We start from the raw sequence: 20,463 nt of genomic DNA on the forward strand, positions 1-20,463 counted from the left end.
TCCTAAATATTCTTTATTTACTGTGAGTACTCATGTGAACCTTTCACCTGGAGTAGCCTTAGCCACTTCCAAAGCACCCAGGACCACCTCATCCTGCTGCATTATTGCCAAGTTCCCCTACATTTCAAAAGACAGTATATCATTCAGATATGACAACAACTGGTGGGAACAGAGGTCATCTCCTTTTTCAGCAGTGAGAGCAATAACCATGTAATCCTCTATAAGCATCCAACCCTTTACTGATACTTGAAAATGAAGAGTTAGTTCTTTCAGTTATTAGAGTGAGACAGACTGATCATGGTTAATGAAAAACTTAGTTCTTAGAATTCAACTGCAAATAAATTAAAAGTTATGATGACACAAATTCACTAAACAGACCATTAGGGAATAGATATTTTTAAAAGCATACACCAGACACTCACTTCAGACTACTACTATCTTTATCTCCATTCCTAAACCCAGCAATAAGGATGCAAATGTATTTTTCTGTTTGTGGTGAAACTATCTCTTTCCATTGTCTCCCATAAAAAAAGAATGCTTGCCAATGTATTTTTTCACATGTAATCAAAGAATACATCTGGTTTGAAGAGACCTCAAAGATCACTCAGTCCAACCCTCAGCACTGAAGGATTGACACTAAACCATGTCATTAAGCACCAGGTCCACACATTCCTTGAACACCCTCAGGGACAGAGACTCCACCACTGCCCTGGACAGACCATTTCAGTGTTCGATAACTAATTCTGTGAATATTTTCTAATGTCCAGCCTAAACCTGCCCTAGAGCATCTTGGAACCATTTTCTCTAGTCCTGTTGCTTGCCACCTTGCTCCAACCTGCTTTCAGGTACTTGTAGAGTGATAAGGTCTCCCCTGAGCCTCCTCTTCTCTGGACTGAAGAGCCCTAGCTCCCTCAGATGCTTCTCAAAAGAATTGTTCTGTAAAACCTTATCATCATTGTTGTCCTCCTCTGGACATACTGTGATAAGGTCTTCCTTGAGCCTCCTCTTCTCTGGACTGAAGAGCCCTAGCTCCCTCAGATGCTTCTCATAAGAATTGTTCTGTAAAACCTTATCATCATTGTTGTCCTCCTCTGGACATACTGCAGGAACACAATGTCCTTCTAGTAATGAGGGGCCCAAAACAGATGTGACCTCATCAGTGCTGAGTACAGGGGGTACAATCACTTAAGAATGAAAGCCTTTAAGAAGTGTGTTCACAGCTTACCTCACGAGGCAGCTGAAAATCCAAGAATTACTGGTTTTTGCTTAGCAGTGGCATACAATTTTTGATGAATAAAGTACCTCAGGCTGCATTCACAACTGTTGTGTTTTTAAATCCAGGAGAGTGGTACAGGAGCTTCACAAGCAGCTCTTTTATGACACGCCAAAAGAGCAGAACATTTTAGCTACTCAAGTGTCAACATAGAAATGCTACACACTCCATGTGCAGTAAAATGCACCAATTATTCAAGTCAGGCAGAAATGTTCTCACTTTAGGTAAACTAACCCAATTCAGACAACTTAGCTTAGCAAGTAGACAGCTACATCACAGACACAAAATATCACTTCTCAACATACTTTTTGATCATTATTTACACAAATAGCATCAAGTTTTAATCATCAGTCATATGTTGATATGCAATATTAACTAGATTTTAAAACTATAGCTCTCAGAATCCATATGTATGTATTGTGAACATCCTTATGGACAACGAGGACAACCATTTAGTAACACAGGGTGGTCCCTATTCTGAAAGAGATGTAAATTTACAAGTTAGTAAAATGAGAGGCACTGGATTTCCTCTATGGAAAGAGATGTTTTCTTTCATGCTGTTGGGGTTCATGCTTTTTGTTGTTTCCTCAGTAGCTTCATAAAGCACCTCATGGGTAAGGCTACATTAGCCTGCTAATAATACTACATACAGATCCTTTACATTCTCTTCCCTATTTCTGGTATTGTAAAATGTCTTTCCCAAAAGACAAATGCCCTGTCTCCTCAGTGCTGCTCCACCAACATTCTATGAGCTACACTAACTGCCACTGCCCTAGAACTTCTGTGCAGCGTTTGGTGAAAGCAAGGGATTTAAGCCATTAAACCAAACTATTTGGTGAGAAGAGATGCAAAAGTTCTTTGTTTATACCAGAGTAGAATGGGTAAAGACAGTCTGATCACTAAGTAAAAAAGAAGTAAACAAACCAGTTGGTTCAAAGCACAAGAAAATGTCTTTAATGCAAAGTAATATTTTGCTTTCGTGTCTGGTTTAAGTCAGTATTTCCCACCATGACTATGCAATAACAGCACTTTGATAAACCATGAAGGCTTGAACCACTCCTGAATTGCCAGTTCCTCCCCATACAGTCCCAAGCATAAAACAACCAAAGGAAGTTGAAAGAGTGTGATGACAGAATTGGAAATGTAAGATTAAACAAAGTTGTAAGCATCTCCTGCAGAAAGCAACTTTACTACCTGAAACAATCACCTGTCTCTAGGCCTCTGCTTAACGTTCTTTGGGAATCCTCCATTAATGTCCTACAGTCTTGCAAGCAGTCTCTTGATCTGAAAAGGCTAGACATCTGTTGCTATGGCAGATCACATGGGGAGTCCATGGTATAACATTATGAACAAAGAAAGCAAACCAGCATGCTAATAATCTGCCACTATGTTCTGCTCTGGTGAGACCTCACCTGGAGTACTGCATCCAGCTCTGGGGCCCCCAGCACAACAGAGATGTGGACCTGCTGGAGAAGGTCCAGAGGAGGGCCACCAAGACAATCAGAGGGCTAGAGGTCCTCTTGTGTGAAGGCAGGATGAAAGAATTGGGGCTGTTTAGACTGGAGAAGGCTTCAGGGAGACCTTATAGCTACGTTTCAGTATCTGAAGTGGACCTACAAGAAGGCTAGGGAAGGAGTGTTTAGAAGTCCTTATAGTGATAGGACAAGGGACAGTGGTTTTAAACTGGAGCAGGGTAGATTTAGGTTGGACATAAGGAGGAAGTTCTTTACAACAAGAGTGATAAAATACTGCAGCAGGTTGCCCAAGGATGTAGTTACAGTATCACAGTATCATCAGGGTTGGAAGAGACCTCACAGATCATCAAGTCCAACCCTTTACCACAGAGCTCAAGGCTAGACCATGGCACCAAGTGCCACGTCCGACCTTGCCTTGAACAGCTCCAGGACGGCAACTCCACCACCTCCCCGGGCAGCTCATTCCAGTGTCCAATGACTCTCTCAGTCATGAACTTTCTCCTCACCTCCAGCCTAAATTTCCCCTGGTGCAGCCTGAGGCTGTGTCCTCTTGTTCTGGTGCTGGCCACCTGAGAGAAGAGAGCAACCTCCTCCTGGCTACAGCCACCCCTCAGGTAGTTGTAGACAGCAATAAGGTCACCCCTGAGCCTCCTCTTCTCCAGGCTAACCAATCCCAGCTCCCTCAGCCTCTCCTCGTAGGGCTGTGCTCAAGGCCTCTCACCAGCCTCGTCGCCCTTCTCTGGACACGCTCAAGCATCTCAATGTCCCTCCTAAACTGGGGGGCCCAGAACTGAACACAGTACTCAAGGTGTGGTCTAACCAGTGCAGAGTACAGGGGCAGAATGACCTCCCTGCTCCTGCTGGCCACACCATTCCTGATGCAGGCCAGGATGCCACTGGCTTTCTTGGCCACCTGGACACACTGCTGGCTCATGTCCAGGCGGGTATCAATCAGCACCCCCAGATCCCTCTCTGTCTGGCTGCTCTCCAGCCACTCTGACCCCAGCCTGTATCTCTGCATGGGGTTGCTGTGGCCAAAGTGCAGCACCCTGCACTTGGAGCTATTGTTACCATCCCATTGGACTCTGCCCATCTGTACAGGCGGTCAAGGTCCCGCTGCAGAGCCCTTCTGCTTGTGTAGTTGAGGCCTCTTCTCTGGTGACATTCAGGATCAGTCTTGATGTAGCCCTGGGCAACCTGATCTAGTTAGAGGTGTCCCCGCTCACTGTTGGGGAGTTGGACAAGATGACCTTTGAGTGTCCCTTTTGACCCAATCTGTGAATTTGTAATATAGAATAAAATAACCTAAAATGCATTAAGTGCACGAACCTGAAGAAAAATTACATTCTCCAAGCCCAAAATTTAAATCCTTATGTTGACTGTAAAAGAGGAGTTCAGAAATGCAACCAGCTTGTATGAGTTTGAAAGCAATGCTCATATAACCCCATATACTTCTTGTTACAGTTTAGGACTAATTGCAAATGGAGTTTTCTAGAGAACTCAGAGAGAGTCCAAGGGGATTGACTCTACCCTAAAGGGGCTGAATAAAATATAAGAGATGTTTATCCAATTCCATTGGTTTAAAAATTGTATATAGTTTGAAGCACAGCTTGTTATGGCTCGCTCACTTGCTTGTTTTCCCCCTGCCTTTCCTTCTAGCCTTGCTTTCTTCTCAGCACCAACCACTGTTTGGGTTACATTGCAGTAGGTGGTAAGGCAACGTGGTCTAGCAGGCTGTGGTGTCCAGGGGCATAGCTGGGCTTTGTCCAGACAGGTAGTTAGGTTTTGTTCAGTTGTATAGGTATATATGTATTTGTATATGTTTATGTCATAGTTTTTTGAAGGGACATTGTAGCCAGGCAGGGGGTGGCCTCTTCTCCCAGGCAACCAGCAACAGAACAAGGGGACACAGTCTCAAGTTGTGCCAGGGGAAGTATAGGCTGGATGTTAGGAGGAAGTTCTTCCCAGAGAGAGTGATTTGCCATTGGAATGGGCTGCCCAGGGAGGTGGTGGAGGCACTGTCACTGGAGGTGTTCAAGAAAAGCCTGGCTGAGGCACTTGGCACCGTGGTCTAGTTGACTGGCTAGGGCTGGGTGCTAGGTTGGACTAGATGATCTTGGAGGTCTCTTCCAACCTGGTTGATTCTATGATCTCACTTTACTATTTTTTTAAGCAAAAAGAGCAGCAAAGTAATAAAGCTCTCACTGAATTGGAGATGAATACAGAAAGGTTGCATTTAAAGATGTGCAGGAAAAGATGTAGCATACATGAATCCTTAACACCTAATACAGATACAGGATACATGAGAATTGCCCCATTGTGTCCCAAGTGGCCTCAAACAGGCCAGATTCATTGCAGCAGCCTGCAGCCTCAAAGGCTGTGGCCTTCCACAGGGAAGTCCTACATAATTACCTAGTTACCAAATAAGGATCCCTCTGTAGAGTTGGAAAGGCAGGGAGAAAAGAGAACAAACTGACCTTGCTGCTTACTTTTAAAGTGCTTGCAGGACTTATGGGATTGAATAACAAAATTATGATATCCAGGCGAGACCAGTTCCTCCTCCAAGACAGATCTTGGTCTTTGCAGTTTTTTTAGGGCATGTGGGATAACCTGGAACCCCTCAAACCACCACAGTTTATTACCTTTTATATTCAGCATATTTTTGTAAATAATAATTTCATTTTGCTTCCAAATTCTGAGCATTGTGGTAATGTTCCTCTGGGGGGTAAATCCTGAATTCTAAGTGGTGTAAAACCACCACAAGTCTCCATGAAGATAGCAGAACAAACAGCTACATACAATAAAGATACATACATGAAGATAACTGAACAAACAGCTTTGATTTTAAAAACTCCACTTTTTTCCCTCTGAGAAAACTTCTTCATATAAGCACTACTCCATATTGGGTCATTATAGTCAAATGCAGAGTGAATAGATGCTGAAAGCAGGTGCTGCACATGAAGTTCTTTACCTGACTGGTTTGCTCTCGGGGCCAGTGTCTGTGAAGCCCATCTCTTCCAATCTGCAGCGCCTGTACAACTCATAATGTCGTGCGTGAGTCTGCTCTCTTAAGTCTTCCATATTTGTGCAAATAAGCATCTTGCGAAGCTTTACAAAGTCACAGTGGTTCTCATTCTCCACTAAGCAGTTAAAAGAAGATTTCATTATTGTGCCCAAGTAGCAAAACTATCAAACTGTATTTTAAGCAGTGTTAGATTAGTTTATTTTGTATACTAACTATAACACAAGGAAAAGGTATCTCATTGTTTATTGTATCTTTTGTACTTCCATGGAATCTCTGATATATACACTGAAGCACTAATTTTAAGTGCACTAGTGAACATTTCAACATGTCCTGATTTCCTCTTTTGAGTTGAAACAATTATCTTTCTTCCCCCTTCTTCTTTACTGACAATAGTATAACTTTGAAGTTTGGTAGTGCTAAGGGCACTGCCTACCATACTAATCTAACCAATACTATACACACCATCTCAGGGATGCATCAGTGCTGATGCAACCACCTGTCAATGCGCACCTCCAGTGTGAATTGCCAAACTCCTTAAATCATTGATCCAAAACACAATCAATGTGGCATCAGTGGGTAATATCTGCCCGTTTTAGCCTTGGCAAGTTTTGTATTTCAACAAAATCCTCATTCAAATATCTTTGAGAATTCATTTACCTTGTACAATGCCCCAAGGATACTGACGACCTCTCACCATTTTGTTTCCAATTTTCACCTCTTTTGTACTTCCTACTACAGCAAATGGCAAATACCCCTGTAAGAGTCACACCAGCACAGTCTTAAATCTCAGCATTCCTATGGAAACACTGAAAAGTAAACACTTCATAAATAAATTAGTGGGAAAACCTGTCATTTCAGGAAATGCCAACAGGCTGTTTCAAATCAAAAATCACTTTAAATAGATCAGTAGCTAGCCAAAGTATTGATAAAAAAGTCAAAGTACAATAATAGCACTGGGAGATGAGTGTAGTGCAGGTTAGAGGAACCACGACAGGATGGAGAAATGGGTCATCAGGAATCTCACGAAGTTCAAATTAGAGTAATGCCAAGTCTTGCACGTCAGGAGGAGCAACCCTATGCTCCTGCACATGGTGAGTCCAACCATGTGTAAAGGTACTTTGCAGAAAAAGATGTGGGATTCCTGGTAGACCACAGATGGGATCTGGTTCAGCAGGTTTGTTCCAGTGGCAAAAGTGGCCATCTATATCCTGAGCTTCAGTAGGAAGAGTATCAGTAGTAAATAGAAAGATGCTCTAGAACACACCTCCTTGATTTGTATTCAGTCTAAGTTCATATTCCCAGTAGCAGTCATGAGATGATCACAGGTTTGAACCTGAGGCAGAGTTACTGCTGTGGCCTTGGCCAAATGGCCAGAAACACAGGCTGGGTACTGACTGCATGCTGACCCACAACAAGTGCCCAGAGGAAAGAAAGAATCAGTAACTATGAGATTTACAGCAGCCTTGCATTACTTAAACTGGGCCTACAAGAAAGATGGGGAGGGCCTTTCTACCAGCAAGTGTAGGGGTGGCACAAGGGGTAAGGGCTTTAAATTTAAAGAGAGCAGCTTTACATTAGCTATAAAGAAGAAATTATTCACTATGATGGTGGTGAGGCACTGGAACAGTGCTCAGAGTAGCTGTAGATGGTCACTGGCCCGGAAGTGTTCAATACCACTTTGGGTGGGGCTTTGAGCAACCTGATCTAGTGGAAGGTCTCCCTGCCCATGGCACAGGGGTGGAAGTAAATGACCTTTGAAGGTCCCTTCCAACCTAAGCCATTCTATGATAAATCACTAGCAGAGCATGAAAGGGGTAAGCAACAGACAATCATTTTTCCCCACAGCAGAAGGGCCTGTTATGAACAGCAGCCTGCATATCCTCACTGCCTGGCATAACTAACAGAAGTTGAGATTACAGAGCCATACACTCCAGCATACTGGGCTCCTCCTCCCTACTTTCAAACCACAGTAGATGCAAACATATGCTCATGTACATCTATAAGCATATGCACATGAACTGCAAATGCAGACACATTGCTCAAAGCAATCTAGCTTCACAAGCTTAGCTGAAGCTGGTAGATACTCTTGGGAAGATCTGAGTGGACAATAGTAAAACAAGCCAGAACTGTATCTGACTTCTTAACACCTAGAGAAAATTTGTCCCAATTTCAAAAGAATGTACTAAATAAAAAGGCAGATGGAAAATTTGCTATCATGAAGGCCAGAGAAAACAAGAAATGAGGCATTTGAATATCTTCCCTAACAGATATCAAGTACTATTTGCTGAGGAAAAGAGCAAAGCCAATCTGTCCATCATGTTAGCAATTACATATTAATTATTAGAAATTAGAAAAAGTAACCATGAGTAAGAATCTACTTTCTGTTGCTGAGCCAGGAAAACAACAACAACAACAAATCATAGGACCTTTTTGAGAGAGTAAAATAAATAAGCAAACTTGTTACATACAAACCTAAGAGACTCAAAATAATGGTGGAAAAACAAGCATGAATTTACATTAGAGAGTGATGCCTTAGTATTGAAGTACCAATGGTTCTGCCATTTACTTACATTCATGATGGTATTAATTTCAGAGAAGGTTTCGTCATCAGCTGGAAACTGATAAATCTGGACACCATTGCCAACTAATTCACTCATTATTCTGTTCTTGAAATTCTGTAGTTCAGTTTTAGAAATGCCATCTGCTTTGCCAATAATTGGTATGATGTTCACCTTTTGATGACACAAGCGATACAAAATGTGTAAGACATCAATTCTGATGTGACACTTTTTACAGATTACATTGTTTGGCAATAAGCTCTTTAAAACTTTCCCTTCAGCTGGTTTCAAAGCTTCATGAACCATGAAAAATACATTCACTGGCATCGCTTAGCAAAATAACAACAGCTTATTTAATATGCTGCCTTAAAATTAATTGCTTCCGAGAAAAGAATAAGGAGGGAGGTCTCATACTATGAAGTACTCAAAAGAATAGCAATGCCTAATTATTAACTAAATTACATTAAACATTTATCTCTCTGCTAAAAAAGGAAAAAAGATAAGCCTGAGGGACAACGTTCAGGTGCTAAAAGAAAAGATGACAGTTTAAATACACAAAGGGAGCTGGATACCAAACCCTGCCTTGCTCTGTGCCTCCTCTTTGGATTCCTTTCACCTACAATATCTTGTTCACCTCACCACTACAGCAGAGTTTCTCAAGTATCTGTTGCAAGGAGAGGAATGATGAAGACTGAAGAATCTTTTTTACCAGTCTTTACACAAGTTATTCAGAATCCATTCTTACTAAGGTAAACTGCCCCATTTCCTAAAACAGTTATGTCACTAACTTACAAATGCAGCAGGTGCCAATTTTTTTCTTTAAAATTACTGTCACCACCCCTAACATATGCATGCATTTTTCAGAATGATACAAATAATTAATGTCAATCTTCAAGCCTTTTGGAAAAACAACACAAATAGTTCTTCCAGATTTCAGAAGACAAGAGTTTTATAGAGTTCCTTCCTTACAGATGCCAAGAAGGATGAAAAAATCCCACAAATCAAGTCAAACCAAATCAGACAAACAAACAAAAAAAACCCCAACAATCCCCCCCCCCGCCACCACCACCTAAACACCAACCAACCAACTCCACTCACATTCTTTTTATTCTTCTGAACATTCTGTCTGAATGGAAATGCCTAAGCATGGAATCTCAAGAATGTACTCAAAATGTATCTCATTGAAATAAATTTTCTGGTCTAGGTCTAAGCAAAATTAAAGAAAAATGAAACTAAAAGCACTTCAAATGAAATAAAAGGATACCAACTCAAATCATGACCTCTAAGACTACCTGACTGTGATGGTTTGGGCTCTTACCCACCCCCCCACACTTTGTAGGTACCCAGCTAACTCAGACGGACCCTGGGAATATAGATGAAGCAATTTATTTACAGCTAGCAGAATTTACAAGCAGCTATTTACAATATATACAGTTATATACAATTATATACAGAAATATACAAAGGATAAACAATACAGAAGCACAACTCCCCTCCCAGAAACCTGAGTCCCCAGGAGGGGCTCTCAAACCACCCCAACACCTCCCCCCGGCCCTCTCAACCTTATCCCAGTTCTCAGGAAGAAGAGAGGTGCAGCCAAGAGGTTAGGGAGCAGGGTTAGAAAGCAGTGATGTTAGAAAGATGTGTCTCGGTCTAAGGCAAAAGCAAGAGAAAGACAAAAAAAAATGGAGAAAGTTTTTTTTCTTCTTCCCAGAGCTCTCAGCGAGACTGTGAGAGAAGTTGACATCAATTGTTTTCATTTCACTGCCTGTTATCAAGTTCTTCTACCAAAACATTCCAGCTTGCTTCTAACTAGCACATTGACAACCTCCCAGATCGTGTGGCATACACAAACTAAGTATGTAGGAGGCAAAATATATAAAATAAACCAAAATGCTAGAATTTTCTTTTATATATAACAACTAATTCAGCTATTACAGTCAGAAGTAATTTACAGCTTCGGCTGAATTAGCTGAAGGATATCAGTTTAGGTTTTCTACTATATAAACTTTGAAAATGGATGGAACAGGGAGTCCTCAGAATTAAATTAACCTTTACTCTGTCTTTTCAACACAGCATTTTTTTCAAGCACCTATTAATTAAGAGACAAGCTCTTAGATCATGAGTATAGCAGAGAAAGACTACAGAGGAGACCAGTAACAAAAGAAAAGCAAAATCACTAGAAACTACGATCACAGCTATCAACATCGATGTTAAATCACAGCCAGTGTATTAAAATGTGATACGACCCTGGCTTTAGATAAGCAAGAAAATTACCTTTGCTTGATGTGTTAAATGAAATTAATTTCTGCTTGCACATCTAAAGTTTACTTGGAAACTAGTATCTCAGTGCTGTCATCCAAGAATAACAATAATTGAAAGCATACATTTTTACTAATAAGAGACTTTAAACTGTGTCACATACAGATGTGTCTCAAGTCCCACTGCTCTCTCCTATGCCTACTACTCCCTCAGAAGCCAACTGACTCTCTTCCAGCCTCTTTCTCAACTACAATTCTCAGCAACTACAAAACTGAATTTTACCACTAAGATACAGGCCATTAATCCAACTTTACATTCCCATAAAGTATAACTTTAACCCCATATAAAATGCCTACCCTTGCAGTAAAATAACAATCATGCCATCCCCCTTGTGAGCAGCTGCTCATTGCCAGGTAAAACTAAAATCTGAGCAGCTATCCAAGGAGATAAACTACTTTTGAGCCTGATCAGCTCCCTAACCAACCAAAAATCTTTAGCTTTCAATTAGTTCAGTCATCCAGGAAACTGGCTGCCCAAAACATGCACAGTGAGACAAAGCAGCTGAGACTGCCTCACTTGGTATCAATACAGAATGCCCATATAAAACCACCAGGATAAACTTTATCCCTGCACACTGCTTTTCTGTTTACTTGCACCAGATCCAGCGCTCTGATCATCCTTCTGTCTGAAATGCAAAATGTCACTTACCCTACAATTAGAAAACATGATATTTCTCCAAATTAATATTTTAATGTAACACCTTACATTAATGTCAAAGCATTTGTTACCACTTTATGCCATGGAGAAGGAAAAAATACATATAGTTGAAATTATTACTGTTTGATATCTTACAGGCTGATTTCCATGAATGAATCAACACAGACATTTTCCAAATATTCCTTTTGAAGGGAAAAAACAGGAAACTCAAATCCCACAAGGTACATTCATGTATTTTCCTGATTTTACAGTAATTTGTATATAATTTTGGAAGAATGTCTTAAAAATGCAGATGTGTTAGTTGAACAATCACTAGTTCCCAGGAAGGAATCATATAGAAGAATATTCCCTTAATCTATGAATGATATATGACTGGTCTGTAGTGATTCAGTCCTAGGTAAAAGTTTCCAATGTCTAACAAGCTAGAAGGCAAATTTTTAGCTTGTATCTGATTTGTAAGCAATACAGAAAAATCAATTGCTCACAAATACATCTGATTTTTTAATCCAAGTTTTATAGAGTATAGGATGACCCCACCCTATACCACCTTCAAAACTCAGAGTAGAACAATATGGTCCATGAAACTGTCCCATTTCCTAGTATCAAGGCTCTCTAGATATGAGTGTGTGTTACTGAGTAGCTTTGCAAACATTTTAATCTGGCATAAACCAACACTATATCAGAAAGATGAGGACCAGCACTCCCTCACCTTTTTCCCACCATACCTCCCCCTGCCTTGCTCCACACTGCTGAGAAAGTTCAAAACACACAATGTATCCACAAACAAAATTACAAAAATGCTGAATGTGCTCATCAATCACAAATGTGGAAGACACAGCTCATTTTGATCCTTGTTATCTTGAAAAAACATCTCATAAACAAAAAACTTAGCAGGATAGATTCTAGCAAATAACACGGAAAGAGGAATATCAAATGCATTCAAGCTTTCAAATGTCTCAAAATGCCAGCAAACTATATGCTGATGAAGTAAGGTTTATTAACATGGCTTAAACATTTAGCTTCATCCAGTTTACACAGCCCAAATTACAGGAAAAAAAGGTTGAGTATTTATAAAGTGGAAGTAATCACACTATAAACTGCTATTCTAAGCTTTCAAAACAAATCAAGATGCAAAGTTTTAAATACTTTTTATCTTTAAAAAAGCCATGCTGGCAGGGTGTTCTGTTCATGGCATTTTCCTTCTCACTTATCTGTAAGAATCTTCACACTGCTGCAAAGCTTTTTATATGCCAACTTTCCAGCAGTCCCAAAATTCAGCAGTGGATGAGAAACATCAGTTAGAAATGCAGCAGCACTCATGAAAGGTACCCTACCCAAACACTGTAAGATATTAACAGTCTGTTAGTAAAGTAGCTTTACTTTAAAAACAAATAAAACCAAAAAATCCTTGTGCTTCTTTTTCCAACATTCTTGCTGGGTCTTTCTCTCTCTCTCTTCAAATAACCAGGTTTGGAAACAAATTATTCTAAACTTAGATATAACAGCACAAAAAAAATCCCAAAAACAAACTTATGGATAGAGGATTGTGCTAGTTTGAAGCAGGGTAGAATGTTTTGGTGAGAAAAAGTAGATCATAGGCTGTGAAAGGAAAACAATGGTGATGTCTACTTCCCTCAGAGTCTCGCTGAAGGAGAAATGTAAACATTAGATAACACTCTTACCATTTTTGTTGCACTCTCTGGCTGGGCTTTGACTGAGCTGCATCTCCCTAACCTCACCTTCCACTCACCTTTGCTTCTTAACTTCTTAGCTGAACCTCCATTCTTCCTTAGGACTGGGGTAAGGTTGAGAGGGGCAGGGGGAAGACGCAGGGGTGGTTGAGAGCCCCTCCTGGGGACTCAGGTTTCTGAGAGGGGAGTTGTGTTTCTGTATTACTTTACCTTGTATATTTCTGTATATAATTGTATATACTGTAAATATCTGCTTGTACATTGTGCTAGCTGTAAATAAATAACTTCATTTATATTCCCAGAGCCAGCTGAGACTAGTTGGATATTTCTAAAGTGTGGGGGGGCAGGGTACACCCAAACCATCACAAGAATCTAAAAAAGCTGCAAGATGCTTCAGAAAATAAGACAAATTCTTACAACTCTGTTTCAAAGTCTTACCTTGCTGTCAAGGCTTTTCATGGTTAACAAGTCTAGGGTTTTTAGGGAATGGCCTGTAGGTGAAATGAAATAGATGCAGACATGTATGCGAGTATCATGGTAGCTAAACAAAGAACGGTTAATTTTCAGTTCTTCCTGGAGATAGGCTTCAAACTGTGCATCTACATAATCCACTATTGGCTGATAGCTGTAAGAAATAAAATTTAACAACCAGAGATTAGCTGAATTGCCTTGCATGACAAAAGGTTGCTCAAGTACCTGGTGCAGCAGAAAATTAAATGTATTTCTGAAAGACTAATGGAAAAAAAAAGCCCAAACAACAAATGTGCACCCAACACAGAAAGAAAATAATCTAGCTACTATAAATGAGAAAAGCTACATACAGTTAGTTATGATTGTAACTGATCTTTCCAAGCGATGTTTTATACATTTTTTGCAAGCAAGCTATGCAACTGCAGAACTCTTAGACACAAAGAAGATACACAAAAATCTGAGATACAAGATAAGAAAGAACATGCAGTTACCAGTAACAAGACATAGGGCCTCCTTTATCCTCTGAAGTACTGTACATGACAGAGCTCTTAACAAACAAAAATTGAAAAGGAGGAATGTAAGAGAAGAATGTAAACCTCTTTTGTGGTTAAGTACAATTTAAGTATACTTGACTCAACTTTAAACCATCTGTTGTCTAGAAAAGAAAGTGTTGCTAGAGGTAAGAGTGTCCTTACATTTCTGCTGCTACAACAATTTTACAAACCTAATCAAATGTTATCAAAACTCAAAAGTAGTTGTTACATACAAAACTAAAAGCAGGACAAAAAGGCAGGATCTCTATCACACATCAAAACTTCCAATATCTATAATAATATCTACTTGGATCTCATTCATCCAAGTCACTAGCTAAAGCTATTTTCCAGTCACATCATAAGACACAGCTCTCCTGGTAATCTTAAGCCTCTCTATCTTCATTTATAATTAGTAACATTTAGGCACTCATATCACACATTCTCAATAATTCTCAATAACATTCTCAATAATTGAGGTGAAAGAAATAAAATCTGGTGAAAGACAGCTCAGTATTTTAAAATCTTTGATTCATAAAATCATAGACTCAAAAAACCAGTTCTCAGACTGTGGTAACATGGTATCTACATCTTCTGATTAAGTTGTTCAGCAGAAAATAAAAAGGCCATCAGCTTTCCACATGATGTTCCCTCCAGTTTAAGTTCTTCACAATGTTCCAGTGTAACTGTTAAAAATCCTCTAGATCTAATCTGTATAATTTATAGTACATTAGAATTCATTGTTTGAAAAGTCTCCTGTTCACATTCTCTGTACTGCACCTCAAAAGAAACTCTAGTCACTATTGAATATTTTATTTGTATACTTATATAACATTTGTATCATAAAGAAAGAGGCCAGAGTTTATCTCATTTCTCAAACCATTTCCTAGATGAGAAGAAAAACATGTTTACTCTGGTACAGTAAAAAAAAACAAACAGTTAACTAAATATTTGGAGCACATGCAAGGCAGATACTTCCTACAAAGCCCACACACAAATCAACTTGTAACTTAAGATCATAACTTCTGCCTACCATAGCAACAAGAGGGCACTTACCTGTCCTCTCTGTTTATCTGGTCACCAAATCCCACTGTGTCTACAACAGTCAGCTTCAAAAGAACATTACTTTCCTGGAGTTCATAAGTCTGGGCTCTAAGTTGTACACGTGGCAGAAAATGAGTTGACACAGGGTCATCAAAATCAGTGTTAAACAAGCTGTTTATCAAGGCTGATTTCCCAATTCCAGTTTCCCCTAGACAGAAGGGTTGGGGAAGACATTTTGCACATCAAATAAACACCTACTAAGCACAGAAAGTGTTAGCACAGCAACTTTATACAAAACTTGTCAATAGATGTCTCAGAGCAAAATGGTTGCCTACCTTTTTCATAACTAGTTAACTATTTCATCCTACAGATACTAAGGACTTACTTGCCAATGAGTAACAAGAACAGTCTCTTGACACTTTGGTTTCTTTAAAAGCAGGAATTGACTTCCTACAGATTTTTAAAAGCTGAGTAGCTAGCTGTGAAACACAGGGTTCAACACAGGGTTTTCTGAATAAGGGTAAAATACTAGAGCAAACCCTTGTTAAGGATAGAAATAATTAAGCAACACCAGCTTGGAACTGTAGGACTTTTTAATCTGAAATTCTTTGTTACAGTAAAAACAGAGTAGTCCTGTTTACTCAAAACAATCCAAGAAGCTGCCCATAAGTCAATAAATGCATGGCACCCATTTTCAACATTTTGAGTCTCCATATTGTTAACAAAAATGATAAATATAAAAACAAAGGATCAATACAATTAAGTGAAGCTGGTGTTCACGTTTAATTTTAAAGGACAAGTTCAACATTGCAATTGGTTTAAATTTCAGTCGCTTCTTAAGGATGGGTATACTACTAAAGGCTTAAATCACTCAGATATTACTTACCAACGCAAAGAATGTTGAAGCAGAAGCCCTGCTTGATGGATTTTTTAACAAGTTGCTCAGGTAAACTACCAAACCCAACATGCCCAGACAAGGATAAAGTTCGATAGCCATGGTTTTGCTACAGAAAAGTATTTTAAAAACATGTTAGTGAAGGGAGTTGCAAAGCAGGTAGCAATGGCAGCAAATGAACTCCATTAGAGGAAGCTAGAACTCATTCCTCATGATTTACATGAAATCAAGAAAAGCAAGAGTCTGTGTGCTAGTTTGAAGCAAGTGAGAATGTTTTGGTAACAGAACTAGATAACGGGCAGTGGAATTAAAAACATGGTGTCAACTTCTCTCACAGTTACGCTGAGAACTCTGGGAAGAAGAAAGACTTCTTCTCCATTTTGTCTCTCACTCTTGCTTTTGCCTTAGACTTGGTCACATCTCATTAACCCTGCTCCTACTAACCTTGCTCCCTAACCTCTTGGCTGCACCTCTTTTCCTCCTGAGAACTGGGGTAAGGTTGAGAGGGCCGGGGGGAGGTGTTGGGGTGGTTTGAGAGCCCCTCCTGGGGACTCAGGTTTCTGGGAGGGGAGTTGTGCTTTTGTATTGTTTATCCTTTGTATATTTCTGTATATAATTGTATATAACTGTATATATTGTAAATAGCTGCTTGTAAATTCTGCTAGCTGTAAATAAATTGCTTCATCTATATTCCCAGGGTCCGTCTGAGTTAGCTGGGGCAAATACAAAAGTGTGGGAGGGGCGGGGTAACCCCCAAACCATCACAGTCTGAAAAAAATACCCATCACAAAACATTATTCCAAGATTTGAGGACACATTCAAATTTACTTTACAGAACTATTTGCAAGCTCAAAGTGAAGCCAATATTCCGGAAAAAAAAATAACAAGAAAACAAACCAGGCAAGTCCAAATGAAAATTACAATTGAAAACTTTAGACAAAACACAGACCACAGTTGGTTTGCTGTTGCAAAGAAAAACGTATTTTTAAACAACTGATTAGGCAGAGTTCAAAATAGAGATCAGAATCACAGAAAGTTATCAATCGAAACTCATTCTGAATAGCTGGCATTGAAACTGTTATTTATGGAAAATAATAGGTTATCTACACATCTGAACTTTAAGAGATAATACTATATGTTATTTGATATGTCTAAAGGTGCACATTCCTTTTCAAATATCAACTAGCAATACAGCATCATGACATCAAGACACTGAGCACAGTAAAAAATGCATAAGACTAAAAGGAAATATGTTTATTCATACAAGTGGTTGTGGTACACATAATGAGGAGATTTCTGGTAGTGTACACACAAGCCATTGACTTTCTTGGCCACCTGGGCACACTGCTGGCTTATATTCAGCCACTTATGGATTAGAACCCCCAAATTCCATTCTGCCAGACAACTTTCCAGCCACACTTTCCCAAGCCTGTAGTGTTGCATGAGGTTCTGACTCAAGTGCAGGGCCTGGTATTTGACATTGCTGAAGTCCATCCTGTTAACATTGGTGCATCAATCCAATTTATCCAAGTCCCTCTGTAGAGCCTCCCTAACCTTGTGCAGATTAACACTACCAACTAACTGATGTCGTCTGCAAACTTACTGATGATACACTCTATGACTTTATCAAGGCCATCAATAAAGATGTTAAACAGAAGCAGTCCTAAGACTGAGCCGTGCAGAATACCATTTGTGACTGGCCACCTGCTGGATTTAACTCCATTGACCACCACTAATGAATCACATTACTCTCTTACATTGAATCACTTTCCTAACAATTGAAGTCACATCTAATCCAGTAATATCAGTGTAGTTATTGCCTTGTAAGTCATGATGCAAATAGAATTTGGGAAAAAGTAGAAAATTATTTCAATTTTTAGGTAGACAAAATCTAAACTGTAGGTATGTGGTGCAGGCATGCACATAAATGACATGTTTTGATATCAATACATGCCTCAGAGAGAGAGAGACAGAGAAGAGATTGGGTGAGTAGAGAGAGAAAAGAGAACGAACTTTGGCAAAATAAAGAAAGGTGAGGCAGAAAATAAAGGGAGGTGAGGCAGAAAAACACAAAGGAAGATAAATCCATGAAGATGCAGAGTAAGAAAGGAGATATATTAAAAATTACAAGAAATGAATACACAAGTCTATCTTATAAAATAAAAAGTAACACACAGGAGGAGCCAAGTATTGCACAAAACACTGCCTCTAAAAGGTATGTAGAAAATATAAAGTATGGGCTGAAAGCGAATTCAAAGAAAAATCACTTGACAATTTCACTCAGTTATCAGACAACTTACTCAGTTTGACAGAAACAGTCAACAACTTTTAGGGACTGGTCCAAACATCAGGTGCCCAGGTTTCTTTCCTCATCTCTTTCAAACTATTTCTTTTAAGGCATTCTTGTGCACCAACTGTTATTTCTATTCTATCTGCTTCAGTTCAAAATACAGCTGAAGCTGCCTTAAACCATAGGTTGCCATAATACTTCCTTCATACATATTTACGTATGGAGAACTCTTAGAATGACTGAATCACATCATATATCTGGTAGAAAGAGACATCAAAGACTGTCCAGTCCAACCCTTGACCCATCACTGAAGGATCAACGGTAAATCATGTCCCTAAGCACCAGGTTCACATGCAGCTTGAACATCCCCAGGGATGGTGCCTCCTCCATTGCTCAGGGCTGACCATTCCAATGTTTGATAACTCTTTCAAGTGAATAATTATTTCCCAATATCCAGTCCAAACTTCCCCTGGTGCAGCTTGTAACCATTTCATCTAGTCCTGCCACTTGTCATCAAGGAGAAGAGGCTGGTCCCCTCCTCAATCCAACTTCCCTTCAGGTAGTTATAGAGAGCAGTAAGGTCCCCTCTCAGCCTCCTCTTCTCTAAACTGAAAAACTCCAACTCCTTCAGGCACTCCTTGTAGGCCACAGGCTCCACATCCTTCACAAGCCTCACTGCCTTTCTCTGGACATGCTCCAGCACCTCAATATCCTTCCTATAGTGAGCGGCCCAGAATGGAACACAACACTCGTGGTGTGGCCTCACCAGTGCTGAGTACAGGGAGACGATCACCACCCTGTTGTTGCTGGCCACAGTGTTTCTAAACAGAAAGAACCTTTTTTTTAAAAAGGCAACTTTTTTCCTCTATGATTCTGTTTAGAGAAATCTGAAGCAGGACAGTCTTCCTGAATAGCCCAAAATCACCTTGGATGGGCAAAGGAAAAAGCAACAGCCTCATCAGTAGAGAACAGGGGGCACAATGTGCATGTTGCTAGAGAAGACAACTTCTGGACTGTATTTTGAGGTATTTAGGAACAACCAAGCAAGCAAGGATACTTCACTAGTTTTTCAGTTGTGATGAGGCAATTTCACAGCAGCATATTCATCTGCAAATGCTACTAAGACTCTCTTCACCAGTAGGCCTTGAAAATCTACCACATGTAGTACCTGTTCTTCTGTGGCTGCCTATGCATAGATGTGACAAGAGAAAGCATGTGAGGGGTTATCAAGACTCGACAATGAAGAAGAAACCAGTTCCTCACAGCTAGTATTCCATGTGCCACATAAAGGATGGCAGCAACAGTACCGGTCTATATGGCACCATTCAGCTACAGCTATGCAGAATGAGAAAGCATTTGGGTTTGTGGTCTAAACACAAAGGTCTTGATCCACATGTTTGCAAGGAAGGAAAAACAAAAAAGAGGAAACCTCATTCAGCCCTCTGAAATGGCCTTGACACAGAAAAAGAGTCATGCTGTTATCAGTACTGGTGTCAGTAATGCAGTCATTTTCAGAAGATCTGCACTTCTTTGGCTGTGCTGGCTCAGCTGTGTCCATTGCAGCTTTATCACTTGGTTTCCTGAAAAGCACTAAAGTCAGTCTTGTTCATCCTTAACCACATCAGCCCCTTGTTGTTGATGTTGTTGTTGGCCAAATGAGAAAGCAATGCTAGTCTTGCATGCAGGAATGGCAGCTGCTATCAGAAGACCTCTTTGACTGCAACAAGGATTTTTTTTCCCCCTTCTTTTTAATTAATCAGTGACAAGCACTGTATGATGCTGTATGAGGGCAATGTCTGCCAAAACTTTACCAGAAGCCACATTTTCAAAAGTCATTAGTACTAAATACTTGCACCTCATACTTTCTGCAGTCTGCAGACTTACAGATTTATAGAAGAAAGTCAGACTGCATTCTGAGGGTGATTTTACACTTTGTTCTCCAAACAACTGAAAGCAAAATCCTCCCCACCAGAATGTAGTGAGAAACACTTTAGCAACTGCACATCATGTGTTAAACTAGAAATCATTATCTGATGTAAAATATGTCTACGACATCATTACATTTATATAAGTTACATAATCTACATTTATAAACCTAACACAAAATCACCTGCCTCCACTACTGAGCTGTTAGACTTCTGTTTTCACAACATTCCCTGTGAAGTTTTCCATGTATGTGCTTCCCTCTCTTCCTTTACCAAATCTATCCACTTAGTGGACCCTCAGAGCCCT

The 20,463-nt window shown here is 39.9% G+C and overlaps 1 protein-coding gene across 4 annotated transcripts in view; it reads right to left on the reverse strand.

Annotated features, from left to right (window-relative positions):
- LOC135175489 (septin-10-like) overlaps nt 1-20,463 on the reverse strand; it is a 111,962-nt gene that overhangs the window by 13,540 nt on the left and 77,959 nt on the right. For 2 of the 4 annotated variants that reach the window (XM_064143672.1, XM_064143676.1), the window contains exons 2-7: nt 15,933-16,050; nt 15,059-15,254; nt 13,440-13,626; nt 8,344-8,505; nt 6,431-6,527; nt 5,720-5,888 (exon numbers count right to left, since the gene is read on the reverse strand). In XM_064143672.1, the coding sequence (XP_063999742.1) occupies nt 5,720-5,888; nt 6,431-6,527; nt 8,344-8,505; nt 13,440-13,626; nt 15,059-15,254; nt 15,933-16,050 (929 nt within the window). Of the gene's footprint in view, nt 1-5,719; nt 5,889-6,430; nt 6,528-8,343; nt 8,506-13,439; nt 13,627-13,963; nt 14,020-15,058; nt 15,255-15,932; nt 16,051-20,463 lie in introns of those variants that run through there. The other 2 variants (XM_064143675.1, XM_064143674.1) reach the window with 2 other exon arrangements.

Source organism: Pogoniulus pusillus, chromosome 5, assembly GCF_015220805.1.
Source record: "Pogoniulus pusillus isolate bPogPus1 chromosome 5, bPogPus1.pri, whole genome shotgun sequence".
NCBI lineage: Eukaryota > Metazoa > Chordata > Aves > Piciformes > Lybiidae > Pogoniulus > Pogoniulus pusillus.